This window comes from Cryptotermes secundus, unplaced genomic scaffold (assembly GCF_002891405.2).
Source record: "Cryptotermes secundus unplaced genomic scaffold, Csec_1.0 scaffold318, whole genome shotgun sequence".
NCBI lineage: Eukaryota > Metazoa > Arthropoda > Insecta > Blattodea > Kalotermitidae > Cryptotermes > Cryptotermes secundus.
Genome location: NW_019730108.1, coordinates 4,478,188 through 4,501,787, shown reverse-complemented (window position 1 = coordinate 4,501,787; position 23,600 = coordinate 4,478,188). Strand labels below are relative to the sequence as shown.

At 37.4% G+C, this 23,600-nt stretch overlaps 3 protein-coding genes across 6 annotated transcripts in view; 1 reads left to right on the top strand and 2 right to left on the bottom strand.

Moving 5' to 3' along the window:
• Positions 1-8,404: 8,404 nt before the first annotated feature.
• On the bottom strand, positions 8,405-13,928 carry LOC111866149. The gene is made up of 2 exons (XM_023854806.2): positions 13,421-13,928; positions 8,405-8,982 (listed from the first exon to the last, which is right to left on the bottom strand). Exons 1-2 carry the CDS (start codon positions 13,559-13,561, stop codon positions 8,698-8,700), a joined length of 426 nt encoding a protein of 141 aa, XP_023710574.1. The 5' UTR covers positions 13,562-13,928; the 3' UTR covers positions 8,405-8,697.
• A 3,223-nt stretch (positions 13,929-17,151) lies between these two features.
• LOC111866060 (gastrula zinc finger protein XlCGF7.1) lies at positions 17,152-22,399 on the bottom strand. Of its 2 annotated transcripts, none has more exons than XM_023854600.2 (3): positions 22,313-22,399; positions 20,909-21,032; positions 17,152-18,895 (listed from the first exon to the last, which is right to left on the bottom strand). In XM_023854600.2, exons 2-3 carry the CDS (start codon positions 20,990-20,992, stop codon positions 18,005-18,007), a joined length of 975 nt encoding a protein of 324 aa, XP_023710368.1. In that variant the 5' UTR covers positions 20,993-21,032; positions 22,313-22,399; the 3' UTR covers positions 17,152-18,004. The 2 variants fall into 2 exon arrangements, with proteins under 2 accessions (XP_023710368.1, XP_023710369.1); XM_023854601.2 differs by lacking the exon at positions 22,313-22,399 and adding an exon at positions 21,918-22,275.
• A 475-nt stretch (positions 22,400-22,874) lies between these two features.
• Positions 22,875-23,600, top strand: part of LOC111866058 (coiled-coil domain-containing protein 112) — a 31,553-nt gene continuing 30,827 nt past the window's right edge. Inside the window, exon 1 of one of the 3 annotated variants that reach the window (XM_023854598.2) lies at positions 22,875-22,961. In XM_023854598.2, coding sequence (XP_023710366.1) covers positions 22,919-22,961 — 43 coding nt within the window. In that variant the 5' untranslated portion in view covers positions 22,875-22,918. The other 2 variants (XM_023854599.2, XM_023854596.2) reach the window with 2 other exon arrangements.

The following is a 23,600-nucleotide window of genomic DNA, read 5'->3' as shown; positions in this document are numbered from 1 at the left end:
TTGTTCCTTCTGGTCGGCCATCTCACTAATCGCCAAAGGGTTGAAACAGGAACGCACACAACAGAGCACCACAGACAAACCACTTAACTCAGACTGACGCCAGCTCACTAACAGTCGCGGGAGACCCCCAGCTAACACCACCTAGCAGCACAACTCGTAACTACAAAGCATGCGCGTGCAACTGGTCGGTTCCGGTTATTTTTGGGTCCCCCTTCGTATGTCTAATATTTTGTGTTCTCTCTGGACAGTGGCCTGATGACCCATCCAAGGGACCCTAAAAGAATTTAGAAAAATCTCTGTTAGGAATAAGGCAGACCAGGACTTGAATTGGGCTGTAGCTTCAAATTGTGTAAGTCTTAGGTAAAAAGTAAAGCTATTCCTGTAACAGGCCGTGAAGGCCCATGGGTTTGTGAGGCGTTGAGGGTCCCACATCATCTAGACAGTCGGCTCAGAGATGGCAGTAAGGTTGTCAGCCTTATGCACTGGCTGCATTTTACTCCCCAGGAAAATTATTTAATTAATTCTTGGTACCCATTTCTGTTAAAGGCTGAGTCGATATGAGGGCCATAGTGCGGCCGGAAGGATTAGGTCAAATTGTAATTTGTTGTTATTATTATTATTTCAGGAACCAAAAGAACATCTTCATAAATCATCTGCCAGTAATAGTGGAAGTGTTCATGACTTGTGAATCCAGTCTGTGAGATCAACTGTGCAGAAGAGAAGTATTACAAATGGCATTTAATGCTTTGTTTATTTGATGTTTTTAATTTTAGCATCAGCATGAGCTTTTTTCAGGTTACAGTCATGTTATTTATAGTATAGTGAAATGTTGATACAAGAAAGAGAGAAATAAGTAAAATATTACATGCTTTAAAATTCCCATCATACATCATACATGATACTTTAGTTTGTTATTAAAATGTTTTATTTTTTACAGTGTAGACATAGACACTTTGAGGAAGCAGAAATTGTCAGCACCATTTGTAAGTTCAGACTTACATGACATTTATTTTCTATCCACCAAATATCTTTAACTTAGTTAATACTGGTCTGTCACACTAGTAATAGTGTAAAAGATTATTAACACCGTCCAGGGTGATTGATTTCTTCTTCTTATTGTTTTAAATCCTTCATCCTTTAGATGTTTTGGTAGGAACGACCATCTTCAGAAGGATACATCAATACATGTGGAAACTACTATAATAATGTCATGAATGTGTTAAAATATTTATAAATTATTATAATAAGTATATTCACATGTATGGTTTAGGAACTATGTTAAACTCTAGTACCAATTTGGTTCATGTCCTTTATACTGCTTCTCTTTAAGGGAAGATGAGTTACCATGTCATGGTTACATTGTTATAACAACACAGTATGGCCTGTAGTATACACTCATCTTCCTTTAAAAGGAGTATAAAGGACACAANTTTCTGATCTACTGCCCTAAGTGTCCATGTTTCAGCCCCATACAGAGCTATGCTCCAAATGTAGCATTTCACTCATCTTCCTTTAAAAGGAGTATAAAGGACACACACCAAATTGGTTCTAGATTTTAACATAGTTTTTAAACCATACTTGTAAATAAAAGTAAAGGTGAAGAAAGCAGTCTTCTGGGATGTGGCACCATGTAGATATAGTGTTAAGCAGGTATCCCTGTAACAGGCCGTTGAGGCCCATAGGGTTGTGAGATGTTGAGGTTCCCACATTTTCTAAGCAGTCAACTCATAGATGGCAGCAAGGTTGTCAGCCCTATGCGCCGGCCGCCCTTTACCCCTAAGAACATTCCAAGAATATTCCTGGTACTCATTTCTGTTAGAGGCTCAGTCAATCCCAGGGCCATAGTGCGGCTGGAAGGATTAGGTCAATTGAACAAACCCAATGACCTCATCGGGACTTGAACCTGCAACCTTGAACCTGTGTACCGCTTTACACAACAAATAGTTCCCACCATAAACACAAAACATTTCATTATGAATATCCTTTGCATCGAGTCCTATTGCCCACAAAAAAAAAAAAAGCGCATGACTGAATGCTGTTCGTTGGTAATATACTCCTCAAACATGGTCGCTATTTAGACTATTGAAACCAGCCTCTGAGCATACATGTGCATGTCTCCTACCTAGATTGACATGAAGCTGTACTTTGTTGCTACACAGAAAACATATTACATCCATTAGAGCTGTTTTACTTCCATCTGTGACCTATTTACTGACCCTCCCTTATACATACACATTTTAATTATGTGTACCACAGTGCAAACAAAATATAGCTGTATCTAATTTGGTCTTATAACACAAAAGGGAAGATATTTTAACTGTAATTCCATCCCAGGATTGCAGAAGATGAAAATTTCTTTATACTTTCTAATGGTATACCTGATGGACAAGTAATGTAAACTGATTAAATATGGACATTTAAACATGATTCTGATCTAACACACAAACATTTGGAGCAATGCTGCACTGGGTACAAATTTTCTGAATTGGTATTTGTTACTTTCAGGTTCTGAAATTATTGGCTTCAGAAACCAAAGTAGAGTCAATAATAATATGAGATTCATGCTAGAATGATGTTTATAATTTGTTGTTCTTTCAAAATCTTAGATGCTAGAACAGGACTGAAAGTGGTCTAAAATGAGATGTATGATACTTAGGAAACTCATAAAAATGAAAAACGTTGATGACCATATACTTATAAATATATGTTGAATTTTATTTACTGTTGAAGATTGTCATAAAATATATTTGTTATAACTGCCAAGTTGTGAAATGTTGATTATGGATGTGAGGAATCATAATAAATACTACTGACAAAATGACAAATTAATCCTTCTTATTCTTTGTTCTAACAGCTCTCCTAATAGTATTTTTAACATGTGTGTTAGTGATTTGTACATGGGTTTTGATAGGTGATTCGATTTATTGGATACTCGCATGTCATAAGTACTCTCAAGATTACTGTAACTATAACACATGAAATAACATTGTAATTACTTTAACTACTGAATCATCCATCGTCAATCTCCTCTGGAACTCTTTATATATCCACTCCTGGTCTGTCTTCTCGTATATTTGCTGCGCAGCTGGGATAGAACATGCCTCCTTGAAGAGTTCTGTTCATTTATATCTGTAGTAACTGTTTGTTTATATACAGATTGCCATGGGAACATGTTTACAGTGCTAGTAGTGCTAGTATGTTGTTCTTGGCCGACCCCTCCATATGCCCAGTTCTTGATTTTTCAAGATGAGACATAACATCCGGCTTTTAGCTTTACGATCCTCATTCTCACTATCTCATATTGGGTCCTGAGGGTTTTGTAGTGTGTTCCTCTGCTTCTCAGATGTGCTGGCTGTCATGAGCTCCAAACTCTGATGCCGTTCGTGGTTCTCTTCTTCCTCAGATATAGCAGCTGTCTGCTACCTAGGTTGTTTATTCCCTTGCCGCCTTCCTGACACAACTGTTTTCTCTTCCCATGCATCCATCCCTTCAGCTCTCTGCAACACCCTGCAGGTAGATTCTGGTCCAGATGCTGCTTCATTGCTCCAGAAGCTTTCATTGCAGCCTCTTCCTTAGGGACCTCCTGATGCTCTGCTCTGGACTCCATCACTTTTTGGTGGACACTCCTCTCTTTTTGATCATCCCTCTTGTTTGCTATCCAGGCATCCATCTTCTCTTGATGGCACTTAACTGTGGATCTCATTTCCACTTGGCCAGATTGAATTTCCTCTCTCAGACATGCACTCATCCTTTCCTAGTTTTTATTCATCCTGGTCAGCATTCATTGCATGTTTTCTTGGTTGGCTTTTCTATTGGTGTCTATTTTGACTTCAAAACCTGCCAGCAAATCATCTTGGTTCGTTCTGATTTCTTCTTGGTTGGCGTTTGTATCAGCCTTCATTTCAGCCAACATTTACATTGTCTGTTGCATCCCCATAATGTGGCGATATAAGTACTCAATGCAGTCTTAAGTCCAACAATTTGATCACTCCAATCCAATTACTTCTGACACCAGCTGCCACGTGTTTTTGTGACTTATTGATGGGATTTGGATTTGTGAATCGATTTATTGGATACTCGCATGTCGTAAGTACAAGTGATTATAACACTCTAGATTACTGTAACTATAACACATGAAATAACATCTTCAACACTTTAACTACTGACTCATCCGATGTTAGTCCTCAGTCCTCTCAAACTTTATATATACACTCCTGGTCTGGTCTTCCATATATTTGCTGCGCAGCTTGTATAGAACACACCTCCTTGAAGAATTCTGTTCTTTGGTATCCATAGTAACTGTTTACTTATGTACACATTGTCACAGGAATGTGTTTACACTTGCAATGATGAGTTCACTGCTATTTGTTGTAACAGAAATATGATCAACAAGCCGTTGTCTGGCAACGGATGCCTCACTCCAACTTTCAAGTGACATGTCATAGTATTTTGTAAATGGCCGTTCATGGTAGATGCATTAGAAATTTCATTCATTATGAAGTCCAAAACATCCCTAAGGATCCATATAAACCAAGAATTAAAACTTTACTTTGGTGCATTGTGTATGTCACTTTGATATGGTTCTTAGGTACTGTGATAATTTATGAATAGTTTATATTGTGTTAGGTTGGCCCAACGTCACAGCGAGGGCCATGCAGCTCTTCCACCAGATTGTGAGCTTGCAAAATACTCGGTGTATAATAAACAGTGTTGTTAGATCAGTTTCTCATACATCAGATTTGGTAACTGTTTTATTCCAATGCAGGACTTGGTCTAACCATGGTCCTTTTTAGTTTTTCTGAAAATAGTATGATCCTTATGTCTTGCCAAGACTTTTGGAACAAAAATATGAAGCTTTTTTTTTAACACAAATTACAGCACATTATTTCATTTTTACTTATTTCAGACTACTTTATAAAATATAACTTGTTTCTACCAAGTTTATGAAACAAAACAATAGTATGTAAGATTTGAGGCTTTCACGGCAGTGACTATGAAGAAAGCAGTCTTCTGGGATTTGGCACCACATATACACGGTGCCAAATCCCAGAAGACTGCTTTCTTCAAAACAATAGTATTCAATATCCATGATAATGAAGGGGAATTTAATTTAATTTAATAAATAGTCTCTAATGTTTGATTCTGAGTGTTGTTTGACTCCTCCTCATGGCTGTAATATCATATTCATAGGCCCCATGTACTGTACTGTACTGTAGCAAAGTGTCTGCAAACTGAAGTTCTTCATGTAAAGTGGCCATTGAAGTTGTCTCTAAATGAAGACTGATGTGGCTGGACAGTTTTTTTTATAAGACTACGCCCAATACCAATTTTCACAAAAATCCATCCAGTGATAAAGTTATTTCATGTAATATAGTTAGAGAGATAGATTAAACTTGATTTTCACCCTGCAGGGCTGTGAACATGCCTAAGAAACGTCTCAGATAAGCCGCATACGAGGTAATTAGGAATACACTGCATAGCCTTTTGGCATGAAACCCTTCAGTTTCCAACACTCCAGAAACATTGTCCCAAAGAGTTAATTATGTAGGCCGAACCGAAAGTCATGAGCAACTCTTTTTTGCATGCAACCTGGGGAACAGCAGACGAAAGAGAGTATGGTGGTAGGTGGAACCAGCTGTTGTGTTAACCTTGAGTGTCTTGTGACGTCAATAGCTTGCATCACGTGACCAGTATCACTCCTAACAAAATGGCCGACAACGATATGTTGTTTCGCCAGTGTGCTGTCATCAAATTTCTTGTGAAAGAGGAAATCCCTGCTGCAGAAATTAACCAGAGACTTCATCGTGCTTATGGAAGTGTGTGCATGGGTACGAGCAGTGTTCGAGGATCGGTGAAACATTTTAAAGATGGGAACACCAGCATCGAATATGAGCCTCGGAGCAGTCATCCTCAAACAGCCTCAACTGAACGAAACAAGGAAAGAGTGGATGAGATCATTCAAGATGTTAGGCATGTGACTGTGGACACAATAGCCCGAAAACTTGGAATAGGGCACAGTGCAGTACAGGAGATGATTCAAAGCTTGGGCTATAGGAAAGCTTGTGCTTGTTGGGTCCCACGGTTATTGACCGAGACCACAAAGGTCAGCGAAAATCCATAACCTCAGAATGCTGCAGAGATATCGACACGAAGGTGATGATTTTTTGCTCTGTATTGTGACAGGTGACGAAAGCTGGTTTCACCATTTTGAGCCTGAAACAAAACAACAGAGTATGGAATGGCACCATTTGCATTCTCCATCAAAAAAGAAGGCAAAGACAGTGCCGTGCCATCAGCTGCGAAGGTGACGGGCACAGCCTTCTGGGATGCAGAGGGGTTTATTCTGGCCGAATTCCTGGAACCTGGGCAAACCATCAATGCTGCTCGTTATGTCCAGACGCTGCACAAGCTCCGTCGTGCATTGCGTGATAAACGTCCAGGACGAAACATCATCATCCTGCATGACAACTCTCGCCTCACATTGGAAGCAATTGCAAAGATGGGGGTGGGAAGTTCTTCCACACCCCTCCTATAGCCCTGATCTGGCACCCTCCAACTACCATCTTTTCGGATTTGTGAAGGATCAGCTGCGTGGACATTTTGAGACAAGGGAGGCAATTCAGAAAGCAGTGCATCAGTGTCTTCGGATGGCTGGAACGGAATTTTACAGAAGGGGAATTTTCAAACTCCCAGAACGCCAGGAGAAATGTGTACAAAGAAGTGACGATTATGTGGAAAAATAACAGAAAGGTCTGTAGATTGAGGTGGTGTATTTGGTTTGTCAATAATAAAGCATGTTACTTTACAAAAAATTGTTGCTCATGACTTTCAGTACGACCCTCGTATCAAGTCAAAATAACCCCAACAAGATAGAGTGAAGCCAGTGTATTTGGCCACATGTACATATGAGTATAAATATGTTCTCTGCTTAAATTATTTCCAGTGATAAAAATAAAAGAACCGCCTCTGTGGTCTAGTGGTCAGAGTTCCTGGCTACAGATCCAGAGGTCCATGTTCGATTCCCGGCACTACCAGATTTTCTAAGAAGTGGTGGGTCTGGGATGGGGTCCACTTAGCCTGGTGAGGATAATTGAGGAGCTATTTCAGGGAAAAAAGGCATGGCAGATCTGAAGTTCAACAAAGAGCACACTCATTTTTCTCGACATGAAGGGGATTGTTCACTGTGAATTTGTTCCTCCCAACACTACGGTCAACTCCGACTTTTACTCATACTATGACATTTTGTGACACTTGAGAGAAAACGTGCGACGAAAAAGACAGACCTCTGGCATAACCACAACTGGCTCCTTCATCACCCACCCACACATCCCTGGAAACAACAGAGACGGTGACTAACAACATGGTTATTGTTCCCCATCCCCCCTACACTCTGGACTTAGCCCTCTGTGATTTCACTTTGTTTCCCAAATTGGAAATGAAACTGAAGGGATGATGTTTTGAAACAGTGTCTGAAATCCAAAGGGAATTGCAAGTGGTACTCAACAGTATTGAGGAAAATGAGTTCCATGGTGCTTTTGGAGCTTGGAGAAACTAATGGGATCGCTGTATACATTCCCAAGGTGACTATTATGAAGGAGATGGCTGCCAAAATTGAGTAGCTAACATTTCTTTTTTGACCTAGCCCAGGAACTTTCCAATATACCTCATACACGATGCAGTGGCTGGCATCCCTAGAACCTTAAACATTACTACTGTAAGCCTGAGGCCGTAGCCCTGAATTGCTGCACCTTGTTTACCCCCCTTTGCTGTCAAAACTACAGCTACAAGCTGCTTCTTAAAAATGTAGTAATACAAGATGGGGCGGATAGAAGTGACAAGAAGACGTAAGAAGATGCTGGATGACCTTGGGGACAGAAGAGGATACTGTCATTTGAAGGAGAAAGCTCTAGATCGCATTAAGTGGAGGAATTATTTTGGAAGAGACTGTGGACCTGTTGTCTGACAGATTACTGATGCTGATGAATACAGGACACACTTTTGTTCATAATATATGAAACTGTGTTGACAACGAAATATTTTGCATGCTGCTGAATCATGTACAGTATAATATCAGCTTTAAAGCAAAGGTTATTTCAGACAGTAGCAAACATAGCAAAAACTGCCTTAGTAGTTCATGGGCAGAAAGAACTAAGTCTGCCATAAAATGTAACACTTCAAATATTTCTTTAGTTATAGTTTACTTAATAAGTTATCAAATGTTACTACTGAATAATGAAGTGGAAATGATGAAGCAGTCATGGCCTAGTGCGAAGGGAGAGCCTGCAATTCTGTCTAGAGGGACAGGAGAACCACATAAAGCCTCAGTACAGCCAGTGAAACTGGAACCTTCCAAATGAGAAGTAGGAGTACTTACCACCTGACCACATTTGTTTACAACATTTCAAATAATTAAATGGAGAATTTATTAACAGTTATAATTATAATACAATTCAGAATGCAAAGAGTGCTTCATAACATCAGTACATAACAATATTAAGTTCTCAATATGATACATACACTAGGGACATTAAGGACAAACACACATCCACCTCTCGTGTGAGAAATGTTATGCATAGGGAGTAATGCAGTCAGCACCCACTGCAACTGATGGTATTCTATTCTTGATATACACATCTAGGTGTTCATATCCACTGCATTGCTTTTGTTCATAATCTTATACTACAACGTGAGTGTTCCTTAAGAATCAGATTTGTTTGCTACTTTCTGTTTAAATTCTTCATTAAATAAGTATTCTGCATAATCTTGAGCTTCTCTGTACTTCTGTTCAACCAAAACAGGACGTATCAATTTACGGTATGAAAATATCATACCTCCTGTAAAAAGTAATCCTGTAGCCAATATTAATGCAGGATGGCTATTAATTATATTGAATAGTCCTGATCTCTTCATGTTGTATATTAAAAGATGTTGATGCCAAAGACTTGATTTTACACTTTTCCCCTCTTCTGCAAATTCAATTGCTTATGCCTGAAATTAAAAATTATTTTTTATGAGACTCCAAATCTGAAATTAAAGATTTTGTAATAAAACTGCATAAATAGTGTTTGCCTGGTTAACTGTTTACAACCCAGGTAAAATCTAGTCAAGTGACAACTGAAACATAATAAACCACTGGCATACCCCTAACCTAAAATTGCCAGAGTAAACACATTACAGTTTTCAGTTGGATGAGGGACTAGCTCTCTGGCAACAGAATCTGAATAACACCAACACAAAGAATGCCATAAAAGATGATCCTGAGCCACTCTGAGCCAGTTCAGTCTGGTCCACAATTTCATAATCTATTTCTGTAGGATTTTTTTTTAATATTTACTCCCACATCCTACAGTTTTTCCAATTAGACTGTTTTACCTGAATCATTCATATAGAAATTTTGAAATAAACGTCGGTGAACCCAGTTTTCTCTACATATCCAGCTTATTATTTCTTCACTCAATTACCCTATTACTAGGTGAGCCATTTAAATCATGATATTCCTCAATTCATAAGATCCTCTCTCTTCTTTATGGAAAAAAAGTGCAGCGGTTATTTAGAGAATTAATACTTTATTTTTATAGTGGATTATTTAATGGTACTTTTAATGTTGAGGCTATACAAGGTTGGGTGGTAGGATGACTCACAAATTAAAAAAGATCTGGAAGGAAACAGTCGTGGCTTAATCAAGGTACTATCCTGGCATTTGCCTGGGAAGACTGAAGAAAACCACAAAAAATAACTTCAGTTTGGATAGCCAGCGTCCCAGCTGAAATTCAAAACAAGCACCTCGCAAATATGAGTCCAGAGCATTAGCTTGTAGCCATACCACTGACACCACCAGCTTTATTTGTAATTAAGATTCTTTTTAATTATAGTAATTACGCTTAGGATGTAGTAAGGAATATTCAAGGGTGACTTAGCCCGATTCTTGATTTCAAGAAACAGGGCCTGCTTCACTGCTACAAAAACAAGGCAGGAAGCATCTTGCTGTGTTTTCCTGGAAATTCAGTTCAAAAGTTGACCGGCGGGATCCTTTGGTAAAGTTATACTTGACAGTTTCTGCACGTTTCTGCTGAAGCTGGGGAGACTTCTTGCCTCAAAGCAGTCGCTTAATAACTCACCAAGGATCCAGCCCCAAAAATTAGTGTCATTCAAAGCTTGGTTTACGTGTTTAAGTTGAAAGTAAAATAATTTTGAAGTGTGTTACTAGAACAGTCACCAATCATATTAAGTACGTTTCTCAAGTCCGAATCTAACTAACATAAGAACCAATGTTATTGACTGAAATATTAAAAGGTTTCATCAGTCAGTGTTGTGTAGTGAATAGCGTCTCCCCACTAGAGTGAGGCCTGGATGCCCCTGAAAGAGAATCTCATCTCCCTTGTGCAGAACTAGCACACCTATCACCTGTAGTTTCCAGTTCATGCCCCCCTTTTCTTCCCAAATTGTGAGCCTTTACAATAAGCTTTTTTATATTACTAGTGGGATGGGACTAAGTCCCTTGTACCACAGCCACTTCTGGCCTATTGTACCACCCCAGATGATAGGTGAGGGTGATTGTGGAGCAATTGGTGGAATGAAGACTGGCAGGGGAAACCGAAGTACTCGGAGAAAACAAGCCCCAGCAACACTTTGTCCACCACAAATCCCACTTGACCAGACCCGCGATCGAACCCGTGCCACCATGGTGGAAAGCCAGCGACTAACCGCTTGAGCTATGGCGTGGCCTTACAATAAGCTTACTGGCGCCCATCCCTCAGTTGTAACCCACACCCTGTAAACTACCCACATTCACAATAATGACAAGGGGAAGAAGAGGTGGATAAGCCAGCACAGTAGCAACCTGCAAACTTGACATGCCAACAGGCGAGAGGTTAATACTAGTTAATACTTTATTGTTTTCAAGTCACTGTATTGGAGCGTTTCAACTACAAGATAATTATGTATCCTGAAGGCTTCCCAGGGCAACAGGCAGGATATAAAATACAATTCAAATATACAAGGACGTACAGTAACATTCTTTTGTGTGCAGTACAAACTTTCAACTACAAAATACAGTCACTCTTTATGTTCTTTTTCACTGAAAATATATAAGATCACATGAGTCATTTACAAGCCTGCAGTAACATAGTAAACTATCCCTGTAACAGGTCATGGAGGCCCATAGGATTGTGAGACATCGAGGCTCCCACATTTTATAGACAATCAGCTCACAGATGGCAGTGAGGTTGTCAGCCTTAGTGCCATCCACCCTTTATCCCCAGAAAGGGTTAGGTCAATTAAAATATTTAATGACCTCATCAGACATCAAACCCGCAACTGTCCAGGTTGTAGCATAGCAATCTGCAGTAACATAGAGAAAAATTCCATAAATATAATTAAAACAAAAGTTGAGGATCTGTTATATGTAATCAGAATTATATTGATATCTTGAAGTTTTGTGTCTTGTATCCAAAATTTTTCACAATATGCATCACCATACTTCTGATTCCAATTATCACTGATAGTGTACATTTTCCCTTATTGAAGGGGGAGATTTCTTTTTTAAATCAAATTTAACAATACATAACTAACTACACAGCATGAGATGATATTCTTGAAGAGTTCACTGGTCAAGAAACTCCCTACTTTTGCGTAACCCAATTCATTACCTCAGTCACAAAGACTTGTCAAGACCGTCAAGATGTTCTATCCTGATCCCTGAGCCAGCTGAATCCACTTCACATTAATGTACTGGTTAAAGTTAAATATAAGAAACTACTGCCTTTATATTATAAGATATAGAAATGTGTTAATACAACAGATTCTTAGAACACAAACCTCTTCAGAATGCATATATAATAAAATTATGGGGAGAATGACTGTACAAATAATATTTTTTCACAAAGTTCACAAATAAGCAGAATATTCAGAAACTGGCAGTTTGGGTATGCTTATTTTAAGAAATCATCCAACAATCTAGAAAGATCAGTGTCACTAATGTCAAAGCCCATCACTGAATAAGATCCTGGGCCAGTTCCATTCACCTATCATCACATCACATAACTGTCTAAAAATATGCTGCTAAGTTTGTTCTCCTCCCTTACCAATTTATTCATACTCCATACATTTGGAATCAAACTAGTATCAACTAGGCCACAGGCTACACAATCAGCTGGGATTTGATTCAGTACTGTTCCCCCCAAGCATAAAGTAGCAGGGGTGTCAAGCTGGCCATTCACAACCATATATATATATACATACATACATATGGTTGTGAATGTATTTATGTATGTATGTATATACTAACGAGGTTAAGAATGGCATAGCAATACATGCATTTCCCATACATCTTCATGGTGTGGTCCTTAACTAATTATGCATAGGGCCAGCTTTACTTTTACTTTATTGTCCACATCTTTGACATATCAAGCTAATTTCCATTTCTTACAACTTTTCATCACATGTTGGGTAATATTTTCTCTCTTTCAAAACTTTGTATCAACTATTGAGATTATGAAATATACAAGGTAAAATGTATGTGTGATGATCACTAAGCTACTCATAATATACAGGACGGAAATTCAAACTGACCTTATTTGGTGAACGTTTCCAAATCACTTGGCAGGTATCTTCCCTTTGTATTATGTCCATCTTGAGGGCGTTTAGATTTCATATTCATAATCATAACAGATGGGGAAGGGGGTTGGGTAGTTTATAAGGTTGTGTTAGGCACGTTTACTTCCTATGAATTCTTTTGCACCTGTGGTGGGCTGGATTATTTTTTTTATTTCTAGTGGGGTGGGACTAAGTCCGTTGTACTGTGGCCACTTCTGGCGTATTGTACCAGCCCGATGATGGGCGAGGGTAACTGTGGAGCAATTGGTGGAATGAAGATTGGCAGGGGAAACCAAAGTACTCGGAGAAAACCTGCCCCAGCGCCATTTTGTCCACCACAAATCCCACTTGACCAGACCCGGGATCCGGGCCGCCGCGGTGGAAAGCAAGCGACTAACCTCTTGAGCTATGGCGCGGCCCCGGCCGGATGATACTAATATATCGACAATTTCACCTAACCACGGTCATCCTCAGCGGTTTTTCCCTTGACCACTACTGAACCCATACAGCCGCAGGTAATACCGTATTTACGCATGTATACGCCGCGTGCGTGTATAGGCCGCAGCACAATTTTCAGACAGAAATTATAGAAAAAATAATTTTATTGGAATATTATTTCAGGAGTAGAAATTATTCCGAAATTTGGCAACGTTTAACATTCCTAAGTCCGCAACTAGCGAAAATAATTCGAATATAAGCCGCACCCCAGTTTTCCTCTCTAATTTTTGGCAAAAGATGTGCGGCCTATACATGCGTAAATACGGTATGAGAGAACTTTCTTTACCTTATATGATGGTAACTGTTCAAAATATTATGTACTTCATTTTATCTCAGGTTGTTCGGCTTTTTTTTTACTCAGTTCTTCTCTTAACAGTGGTTTCCAAATATATACGCCTCCAAATATGCCAACAATTGTAGCAAATATTATTTTCGCTCTGGTTAGACTCCTAGGTCGGCGAATGTACATCTTAATTTGGCGAAATATAACTACACATTTACTTTGTCATACTAGAGGTGAGGTGACGTCATAAATCCTCTACCGGCCATTCACTCTCTCTGAAACTGTCCAATAGGTTTTGTACGTTGGTATTAATTTTCACATATATATCAACATTGAAACTGTAAGTTTTGTCGAGTTGTCTATTATTTTACTGACACTGTGCAGTCAATGGATGACAGAGGACCGTGCGACGACATATATATTTCGCAAGAAAACACAAAAATAGTAGCCTAACCTCTTTCAATTTAGTTGCACGCTTCTTCACTAAGGCAAGGCGTACACCAAGGAAACTGGCAACTAAAACGCAACCGCGATTTCCGAGAAGTGTCATCAGCCGGAGTTAACAAGTTAGTAATTGGGGGGGTTGTTTGAATGGCTGTTGTACTGCGCTGTGGAAAGCAAATGGAAAAACTACCACATTATCACTTTTCCTGGATAGTCTCTTTCCAAAAACAGAGGTACTAAGTATGCGAGATGTTTCCTCTGGAGACAAAACAATCCGGAGGTAAACTACTCCCCCAATCAGATCTCCGGGGAGGAGTGTTTCTAGAGGAAATGTCATGAAGGCGTTACAAGAAAAAGTGCGAAGATCAGAAGGATCATCATGGCTACAAGATTGGAACATGGAATGTAAGGACCTTGAATCAAGCAGGCAAATTGGAGAATTTGAAAACGGAAATGCAGAAGAATGAGGTGTCAGTTAAGTGCGATGGAAAGGACAAGGTGAAATAAGAGGTGGTGATCATACAGTGTATTATTCTGGAGGTGAACGGGCTGAAAGAGGTGTGGCAATAGTGGTGCATAAAAGTGTAGTGAGGAGTGTTGTTAAGAAGACTGTTTGTAATGACAGAATTATTGCTCTGAAGTTAAAGGTGGAACCAGTAGATATACTCATTATGCAAGTGTACATGCCAACATCAGAGCATGAAGATGATGAAGTGGAAAAAGTGTATGACACAATTGAAGAAATTCTTCAGGAAGATGGAAGAGGTGACACAAACAGCATCATATTAGGAGACTGGAATAGCACTGTTGGAGATGAAGCATATCAGAATATTGTTGGATCACATGGACTAGGAAGACAGAATCACAGGTGTCAACTGCTTATTGACTTTTGTGAAAGAAATGGACTGACTGTTACCAACACTTGGTTCAAGAAGCCAAAGAGAAGACTTTACACATGGAAGGCACCTGGGGATTGGAGGCGGCATCAGCTGGACTACATCCTTATGAAATATCGATTCAGAAACAGTGTGAAGGATGTGAAGACGCTGCCTGGGGCAGATATTGACCCTGACCACAACTTACTGGTTGCCAAGTTTCAAACCAGGTTGAAGAAAATTATAAGATTCCAAAAGCGCAGACCTAGATGGGATTTGGAGTTATATGCTCAAAGACAAAGTGTGCAGGAGACCCTAGAAGAGAAACTCGATGCAATTGAAAGTGGAAGTAGAAATGCTGAAGTGCAGTGGAACAATATAAAAGAGTGCATGTTAGATACTATTAGCGAATTGGTTGGTAAAGTTGAGAAGATGGCAAGAAAACCATGGGTTTCAAAAGTGGTAATAAACATGAACCAGCCAACTATAGGCCTATTTCATTATTGTCAGCCTTTTCTAAGGTTTTTGAAAGGGTTATATATAATAAATTTATGAACATATAGATGGTAATCATATATTGGACAATAATCAGTATGGTTTTAGACCTAATTCACCTACAGAAAAAGCATCTGTCAAATTAATAGAGGAAATACTAAAAGCAATGAATAATAGACAGTTTGTTGGAGGAATATTTTGTGACTTACACAAAGCCTTTGATTGTGTCAATCATGATATACTTATCAAAAAATTCGAGTTTTATGGAATAACCAGCAAGTTTGGTGCCTTAATTAAATCTTACCTGAATGGAAGATATCAAAGAGTAACCCTTGGCCCTAACAGTTCTATTAATAGCTCATGTAGTTGGGCAGAAGTAAAATTTGGTGTACCCCAAGGTTCAATTCTTGGCCCACTTATCTTCCTCTTGTATATAAATGATATAACTAAGGTTTCAATTGATGGAACAAACATATTCTTATATGCAGATGATACAAGTATAATTGTGACTAATCCGGAACACGCTGACTACAAATAAACCATGACCAGAATATTTTGCAATATTAATACATGGTTCAGAACCAATCTGTTAAAATTAAATATTCATAAAACCCACACTCTCCACTTCACTTTAATGGACTATGAGGATCATAATATGCATAATAATATTGATCAAAATTTACCGACTAACTTAGAGTGTATCAAATTTTTAGGCCTAAATATTGATAATAGGCTGTGTTGGAAGAATATCCAGTTTGTGGCTTATCCATGTGCCTTTTTTTCAGGTAGATTTGCCGTCCTTTAGAGTAGATGTTATGTTCACTTCATGTCTCTGTGCTTGAAACAACTCAAGAACTGCTGGATGGATTTTCATGAAATTTGATATTTGAAAACTTCTCAAAATATTGTCAAGCCTTATCAGTTTCAATTTATATCGGTCAATTTTAATGACCACTTTACATGAAGATCCACATGTGGTTATGCGCGTATCTTGAGCCTAACTTCCTAAATATTTGTTGGAGGAAAAAATGTTTCATATAAACATTGTAGATAAAAATGAAACGCACATATGTTCAGTATGCTTTCTCTGCAAGTGTTAGTGATTATGAAATTAATTAGACAAACTGGACACTGTGCATGTTTGTAAATTTCTATAGGTGTACTCAACAGCCACCATGTTCTTTGATTATCCATATCTTTTCAATTATTTGTGCATCTCTTCCCTTTCATTATCATAATCAGGAATTTATGGTATTCTAGTTACATGTATACATTCATTTTCTTTGTGACATACCTGAAATTTAAACTTCAAGCATTATAGAGAAATACTGTAAAATGACCACTCTGTTGGTCTACTATAGACTATAAAGAAATATACACAGTATACACGTGTGTATTTGTAAGAACTTGTAGAATGTGAAATGCTCTACATGGTTGGAAGTTGTATGTAGGAAATGAGTATTTTTGTAAGTGGGTTACATATTGTATTGCTCAACTTTCCATATTCAAAAGAAATTACAGTTATGTCACAATTTGTACAGTTATATTAAAAATTTGAATTGGTGCAAGTGAATGCAAAATATTGTGATGTGTTGCGCTATGAAGGATGCTCCTCCCTCCCCGCCAGCCGTGACATGCTGAGCGGAGCCGAAGTGAGCCGAGTCCAACACACGGTTGCTAAGCAGTCTGTTTCATGGCACCATACTAGTATTTGGCTAAAGAAAACTACAAATGATCTGACAGCATATAGACTAACCTTCAAACCAGGTTCTTGTCAAATACATGTCTCTAGCATGACCACTATACCAATGTGTCTTGTTACTGTGTATCAGTTAACACCTTAAATCTTGCATCTCTTTTTAACTATATATTCCTTGAGGAATACATACTGCTTTCCTAGTGTGTACCTTCAGAGATAGGTCGACAGTATTCCTGGTGAAAGTGTATCAAGTGAGAGAGTTCTTGAAATAATACCCGAAAGTATGTATTTCTCAGGCAGTGACCCTAGAAGTAAGCAGATTCAGCATTCCAAGTTGCAGCATTGAGAATTATAAAGGTAGTCATACACCTAGCTGTAATGATAAATGGCCTGTCTATAGCCAGAACATTATAGGCGCATCTTTATATACGTAGAAAATAGAGTTTTGTATTGGTTATTGTTAATTTCGGAATGTGTATTGAATAGAGGAATATTGTTCAGGTGATAAAACCAATTATGTATTGAAGAGCAGGACTATGACTACCATCAGAATGCAGCACCAGCTTGTGTATAATACAACTCAAACATAACGATTAGATTCCTGATAAGACTCGTCAGAGCACAGTTCCAGACAGGGTATACTATTACTATTGAAATTTATTCCGCAGTTCAATAAACTGCCATCAAAATGCAGTTGTTTAAGTAGCTGACCTGCTACAAGAATATCCAACTTAAACATTCTCACACAATGCAATGCTGTGATACAAAATTGCATGTTAATGTTTTTTTGCATGTCTGATCAGTCAAACTGTTTAACAAATTTGTGATGCTCACGGTTTAGCATTGCAGTTGATCGAAGAAGTTTCATCAAGTATGATGAGTTCATTGCCGTTATTCCAGTTACACAGAAGCAATGTATCATTATAGTAACTTCCTTTCCTTTCTGGAGAAAAATAATTGTAAGAAAATTTTAAAGGTTAAGTTGTATGGGTACAAGCCAAGTTACATAAACGTCTAGAACTAGAGGAGAAATTAGTCGATAGAACTGTGGAGTAATAAAACTGGCACACGCGCTTCTGCAATAAGTTCCCTGATTTCAAAGGAGACACCACATATTCATGTTTTCTTCTTACATTTCTTTTCATGTTTTTGCAGATTACTTTTCTGAGTATAAGATTTGTGGCAACTCCTACAAGAAAATGGTTTCTCTTTAGAATGAACAGCTTCATGTTTTGTCAAGTTGCTCTGCTGTGTGAACTTCTTTAAACACTGCTTACAGGAATATGGTTTGATGCCTGTATGCACCCGCTCATGCTTATCCAGATTACTCTGCTGAGCAAATGCTTTGCAACAGAACCGACAGCAAAACGGTCTCTCACCTGTATGTGTACGTTCATGTTTAAGTAAATTGGCTCGTTGTGAGAATGCTTTTGGGCAATAGTTACAGCTATATGGTCGCTCTCCTGTGTGTATACGCTGATGCTTTGAGAGATTAGCCTGCTGAGCAAATGCCTTTGAGCACACAGTACATCGAAAAGGACGTTCACCTGTATGTGTACGCACATGTTTCCACAAATTAGACTGCTGGGTAAATGCCTTAAGACAGATTTCACATCGGAATGGACGTTCACCTGTATGAATTCGTTCATGTGTTGCTAGGTTTACTTGTTGTGTAAACCTCCTGAAACAAATTCGACAATAAAACTGCCCTTTACCCTTGCTAGAAGAGACCTGATGTTTCAGAAAGTCTTCGATGTTGCTTTCTAAGGTAATACTTGTTGAATGGGTTGAACTGTCATCTATCAAATCACCTCTTGAAGTGTCACTATTGATATCAACATCCACATCAACTTCAACTTCTTCAATATTACCATTTTCACTGTTATGGTTTATTATTTTAACATTATCTAAGACTCTTCCATCACCATCATTTGTGGAAAAATTACTCATTTGACGACTTCCCTCCTCAACATACCGATACAGTCCTTCATCCTTAAGTACAAGAGCCTGCAAAGAAATAACTTGTTCTGTAATACTGCAAACTTAAAATCTATAACACTGACAATAACTTAATTTTGCAAGAAGATGTTTTAAGATTTACAATTATCAAGAAACTGTATTTCCCAAAATTACATTTATTATGGACAGGAAAGAGGTGATACTGACCATTCTTATGCATGCCAATGAATGCATCAAATAATTTGCAACTTAATATAAATGGATCCAAAAACTAAACATTCTGAATCAAGGACAAAGACATGAGAGTAGCGTGTGGAAATTGCGGGGGGGGGGTTAAGGGGGTATGTGCACAAGAGACAGGGTTTTCTGTACTAATGCCAACTTTACTTTTGCATGCAAACAAGACTCCAGTAGCCGAGTTACAATGCTGCAATCAACTGAAATGTCACTGTCTAATTCAAGAAGGCAGAGCAATGGCTCATCATTCTTTTTATTCCACGAATGAATATTATCCACATAGTTGGTCATAAGTGTGTCAATTTGTAATGTATTTAATTCAGTTAATATAGGTAATTTAAATAAAATTGTATTAATTAAAGTTTTATAGTAAGTTGTTTTTAAATTATGTTTATTAATAAAAATCTTATTAAATTTTTTACTTTGTATTATTATTTTTGTTAATTGATTAATCTAAGTGATTTTGATTATGTGACACATGTAATTTTGTATATGTATCTTGATATATCTATTTCAAAGGGACCATTTCCACATCCTAGGTTTGTTACCTGTATGGATATAAGGAAAATAAAGGAAATGAATGAATGGTACTTATCACTACGTTTTGCCAATGCAATTTCAATTTAATATGGAATTCTGTTCAGTCTATTTAAGAAATTCCCAACAACTGAAACATAAAAATATCAAATTATGACAACACTAGAGTATATATGTCACAAATGAACATCAATCCCAATGGAAGTGTTCTAGTGTCATGAGGGAGTGCTATATGAGATAATGGTGCCTTGAAATACAGATCTTAAAATACACAATTCATATTCATGCGGTGGTGTTGTCCAAAATTTCTAATACACTTTGTAGAGAACTTTAATAAAGTGACCGTTTTGAGGTACTTCTTTTCAAAGTTTCCACGGCCAACACATTCATGCTATTCATAATGTTATAATTTAGCGTCCTGTTGCACTGGTTCATGTCCATGATGTGTATTTATGCTAACCGTCTTACAGTGCACACTTTTTATTTAATTTCACCTTTCTCTTCACTTTTACACTACATGTTTCAGCACTTATGTGCCATCTTCAGGTGTGTCTCTATGCACATGAAACTACTGCACTGCATGCCATGATGTCTTCATTCTAAAATGACTAAAATGTGTGTTCGTCATGTATAACAATAACATAACAACGCACGCAGTCACAGGAGCAAAACAAAACACAGAGCACAATATACACATGAATGTAGGAAGAGTGCTCCCATAGAGGAGGATTGGCGTGATTCGCATATTTGAGATACAACGTATGGATAACGAATCCTGAAAGGTCACAATATTTAGAATTTATTGTTATACATGACGAACACACATTTTAGTTATTTTAGAATGAAGACATCATGGCATGCAGTGCGGTAGTTTGACGTGCATAGACACACACCTGAAGATGGCACATTACCGCTGAAACATGTAGTGTAAAAGAGAAAGGTGAAATTAAATAAAAAGTGTGCACTGTAAGATGGTTAGCATAAATACACATCATGGTTCATGCTATTCATTGGAAAACCATAATGACAACATGTACACATACAGATGAATTCATGATTTTACAGACACATGAATGACAACTATTTTCCAAGAAACACTTATACCAAAAAAAAAAAATGGGTTCAATTTTCTGATGTCTTGGTCAAATATGTGAGCCTCATTAACATACACTGACATGCCATAATCTATAACCAAATGACACAGAATTTATTTTTCATGTTTACCATTCCCAATACAAATCCAATGCTAATACTGAAAAGGTGGTTTGACTCCACAGCATGACTTACCTCCACAGTGTTTGCTATTTTGCTTGGGATGAGACCCAAATAATACATGGGTAGATGAACAGGAATATCATTCTTGCTGTCCATTTTGCTAATACTGTAATTTAGACTTATAATTTACATAAACCTGTGAACAAATCAAATTATTCATATTTGATGTTATTAGTTATTACTAGGGCTGGCATTATAAATAACAACGGGGTTTTGCTTTTCCCATGCTAACAGCAGTAAATTTCAAAATATATGAACTATTTGAAATTGTAAATTAAGCATCAAAGACATTACCTAACCTGAAAAGAACATTTCACTGTTATAAAGAAACACTGATATTTATTAATGGATACATTTACAAAATACATTTATTTTCACTTCATGGATCAAATCATCTCCCCCGTAGGGCTGGATATAAAACATGTCACACATTACAAATTTATTATGACTACACATCATACATCCTTGGTCAAATAAAATATAAAACTGAGATATTTGACGACAGTGTTAAATCGCTTGACGCCTGAATAATACACCCATCTCTGATAGGATGATAAATGTGTTGTAGGTATATGAAGGTGGTCATTCCTTCTTGTACCAATCATATATACAGAGTTACTGGTCTGAAACTTATTCAAATTACTAACAACAAATGTCATCAATGAGAGCAAGTATACACATGGGTTTGATAGTATGTCAAACTTTTTAAATAATTCTCTGCATGTATGACTTGGGCCCACTCCCATCATTATTCTTATTATTTTGTTTTGCATAACAAAGACCTTATGAAAGTCTGATGTATTTCCCCAATATATTATTCTATATTTCACCAGTGAATGATAATACAGATAATATACTGCTTTAAGACTATTAATATTTAGTACATAATATAATTTTCGCATTAGAAAACCAAATGTGCTCAACTTATGACGCAAAAAATCTATATGTCCATTACAAGTTAGATGATTATCCAGCGGCAAACCGAGAAATTCTATCGTTTCTACAGTTTAGTACTTCTTACATCTTTTCCATGAAAAAGTCGGTGGTTCTCATGATGGATGAGCTCAAATCCTATTTGTTCCGAATCCTCAAATCTGCGGGATGTTAGAAATCGGCATACCCAGTTCGTTTTCCACTATTAATCGTAAACATATGGGTTTGCTTATTTACAGCTTATCAAGCAACAATGCCCGATGAATGCAGTCAATACTAAGGTCTTGGTTAAGAAACTGCTTAGTGCTTTTCGTGCAATATATTTGATACTTTTAATCTAATTTTTTTGTATAAGCGAATTTTATTTGATTTAACAAGTAGTTAAACGATATTTCCCCCTTTTTACGTATACATTTTTTATAAGAGAAAACGGACATACGCTAACGCTAAAACAAAAAATTTATTGCACAATTACAAGCATACATGCATTCTTTGGTACCAACACATTCTTCTACGGTTCTACGATGTACGTTGGTCGATTGGCTTCTTCTTCTGCTTCTTGCTAACGCTGTTTCATTACATTAGCTGTCTCGAGGTCGAGGGGTCCTTAATGTGGAACAAGAAACGGCTGAAGAACGTCAATATGGTTGCCTTACTGTAATAAAATTCAAAACAGAAGTACTAGTACAACATATATGAATCACATGAGCGTGTCGAAATGCAATGACAACATTTAACAGAAGTCTACATGGTCTACATTTCTGCAGCAAGAAACTATAATTTATGTTACGAAAACCAGTGAACCAGTGAAGTATACGAAACGATTTTCCAGAGATTGTAGAAGACACTTGAACATGAATAATCGCGGTGGCAACAACACGTCAGTTAAGGATGACAGGGAACTAGAATAATTGCAATGACATTTTCGTGTCAAAGGTTTTGTTTATAGATGCCCCAAAAAAACCATGGCATGAAATGATGCAATATGTTGTGTGTAGAATGCAAAGTTTCAAGCGGGAGTAGTTACAATTTGCGTATGGTTTGTTTGTTACTGGTTTAAAATATAACGTGTTGTAATGGAAGACATTTATGTGGCGTTCTTTGAACGTTAATCTTATTATAGTGTTCACCAGTACGTAATCATTAATGTATTTTTAGCATTCGCTTCACGGCGTGAAAGGTGTTATCCGTGTTTCACTCATAAGATTTGTACGTCAGCCGCAGCACAAATTTGTCTTTTTATGTGCAGTCTTTACCTAACGTAAGTTAACGTGTAAAGTAGTAATTACACTAATTATTTTTCAAACAAAAAATACTTTCCTTTTTGAACATTCAACGGAATGCGTTGTAACAAAACAGTTCACTACAATCAGCTGGAACTATTATTAAATGAAGTGTATAATTCATTAAGTAAGATAATTTTATGTGGTCACGTCAATGTAAATTATTTATATGATAATACTAGGAAAGAGTGTTTAAACTCACTTTTAGCTTCCTTTAATCTTTACAGTATAATTAATTTCCCTACAAGAATTTCTTCTAATTCTTGTACTTTAATAAATAATATCTATAGTAATAGCTACTTACATGGATTCTCTGTGCATCCTCGTATTAACAGTCTGTCAGACCATGATGCTCAGGTCATTGTTTTCAATAATACGAGTATTACTGTTCTAGGCCATAAACAGATATTTTATTACAAAAGAGGTATTAATAATTATGCTGTAGGTCAATTTTTATTTTTGTTAAGTTATGAAAATTGGGAAGAGGT

What these genes read in the sequence shown, in the direction of transcription:
- LOC111866149 (XM_023854806.2), bottom strand. Translation starts at nt 13,561, where the DNA reads ATGTACATTCGCCGACCTAGGAGTCTAACCAGAGCGAAAATAATATTT. An exon ending in AAGCCGAACAACCTGAGATA is followed by an intron (nt 8,983 to 13,420) that starts AAATGAAGTACA and finishes TTTCAGGCATAA; the next exon opens with GCAATTGAATTTGCAGAAGA.
- LOC111866060 (XM_023854600.2), bottom strand. Translation starts at nt 20,992, where the DNA reads ATGGACAGCAAGAATGATATTCCTGTTCATCTACCCATGTATTATTTG. An exon ending in AAATAGCAAACACTGTGGAG is followed by an intron (nt 18,896 to 20,908) that starts GTAAGTCATGCT and finishes ATTTCTTTGCAG; the next exon opens with GCTCTTGTACTTAAGGATGA.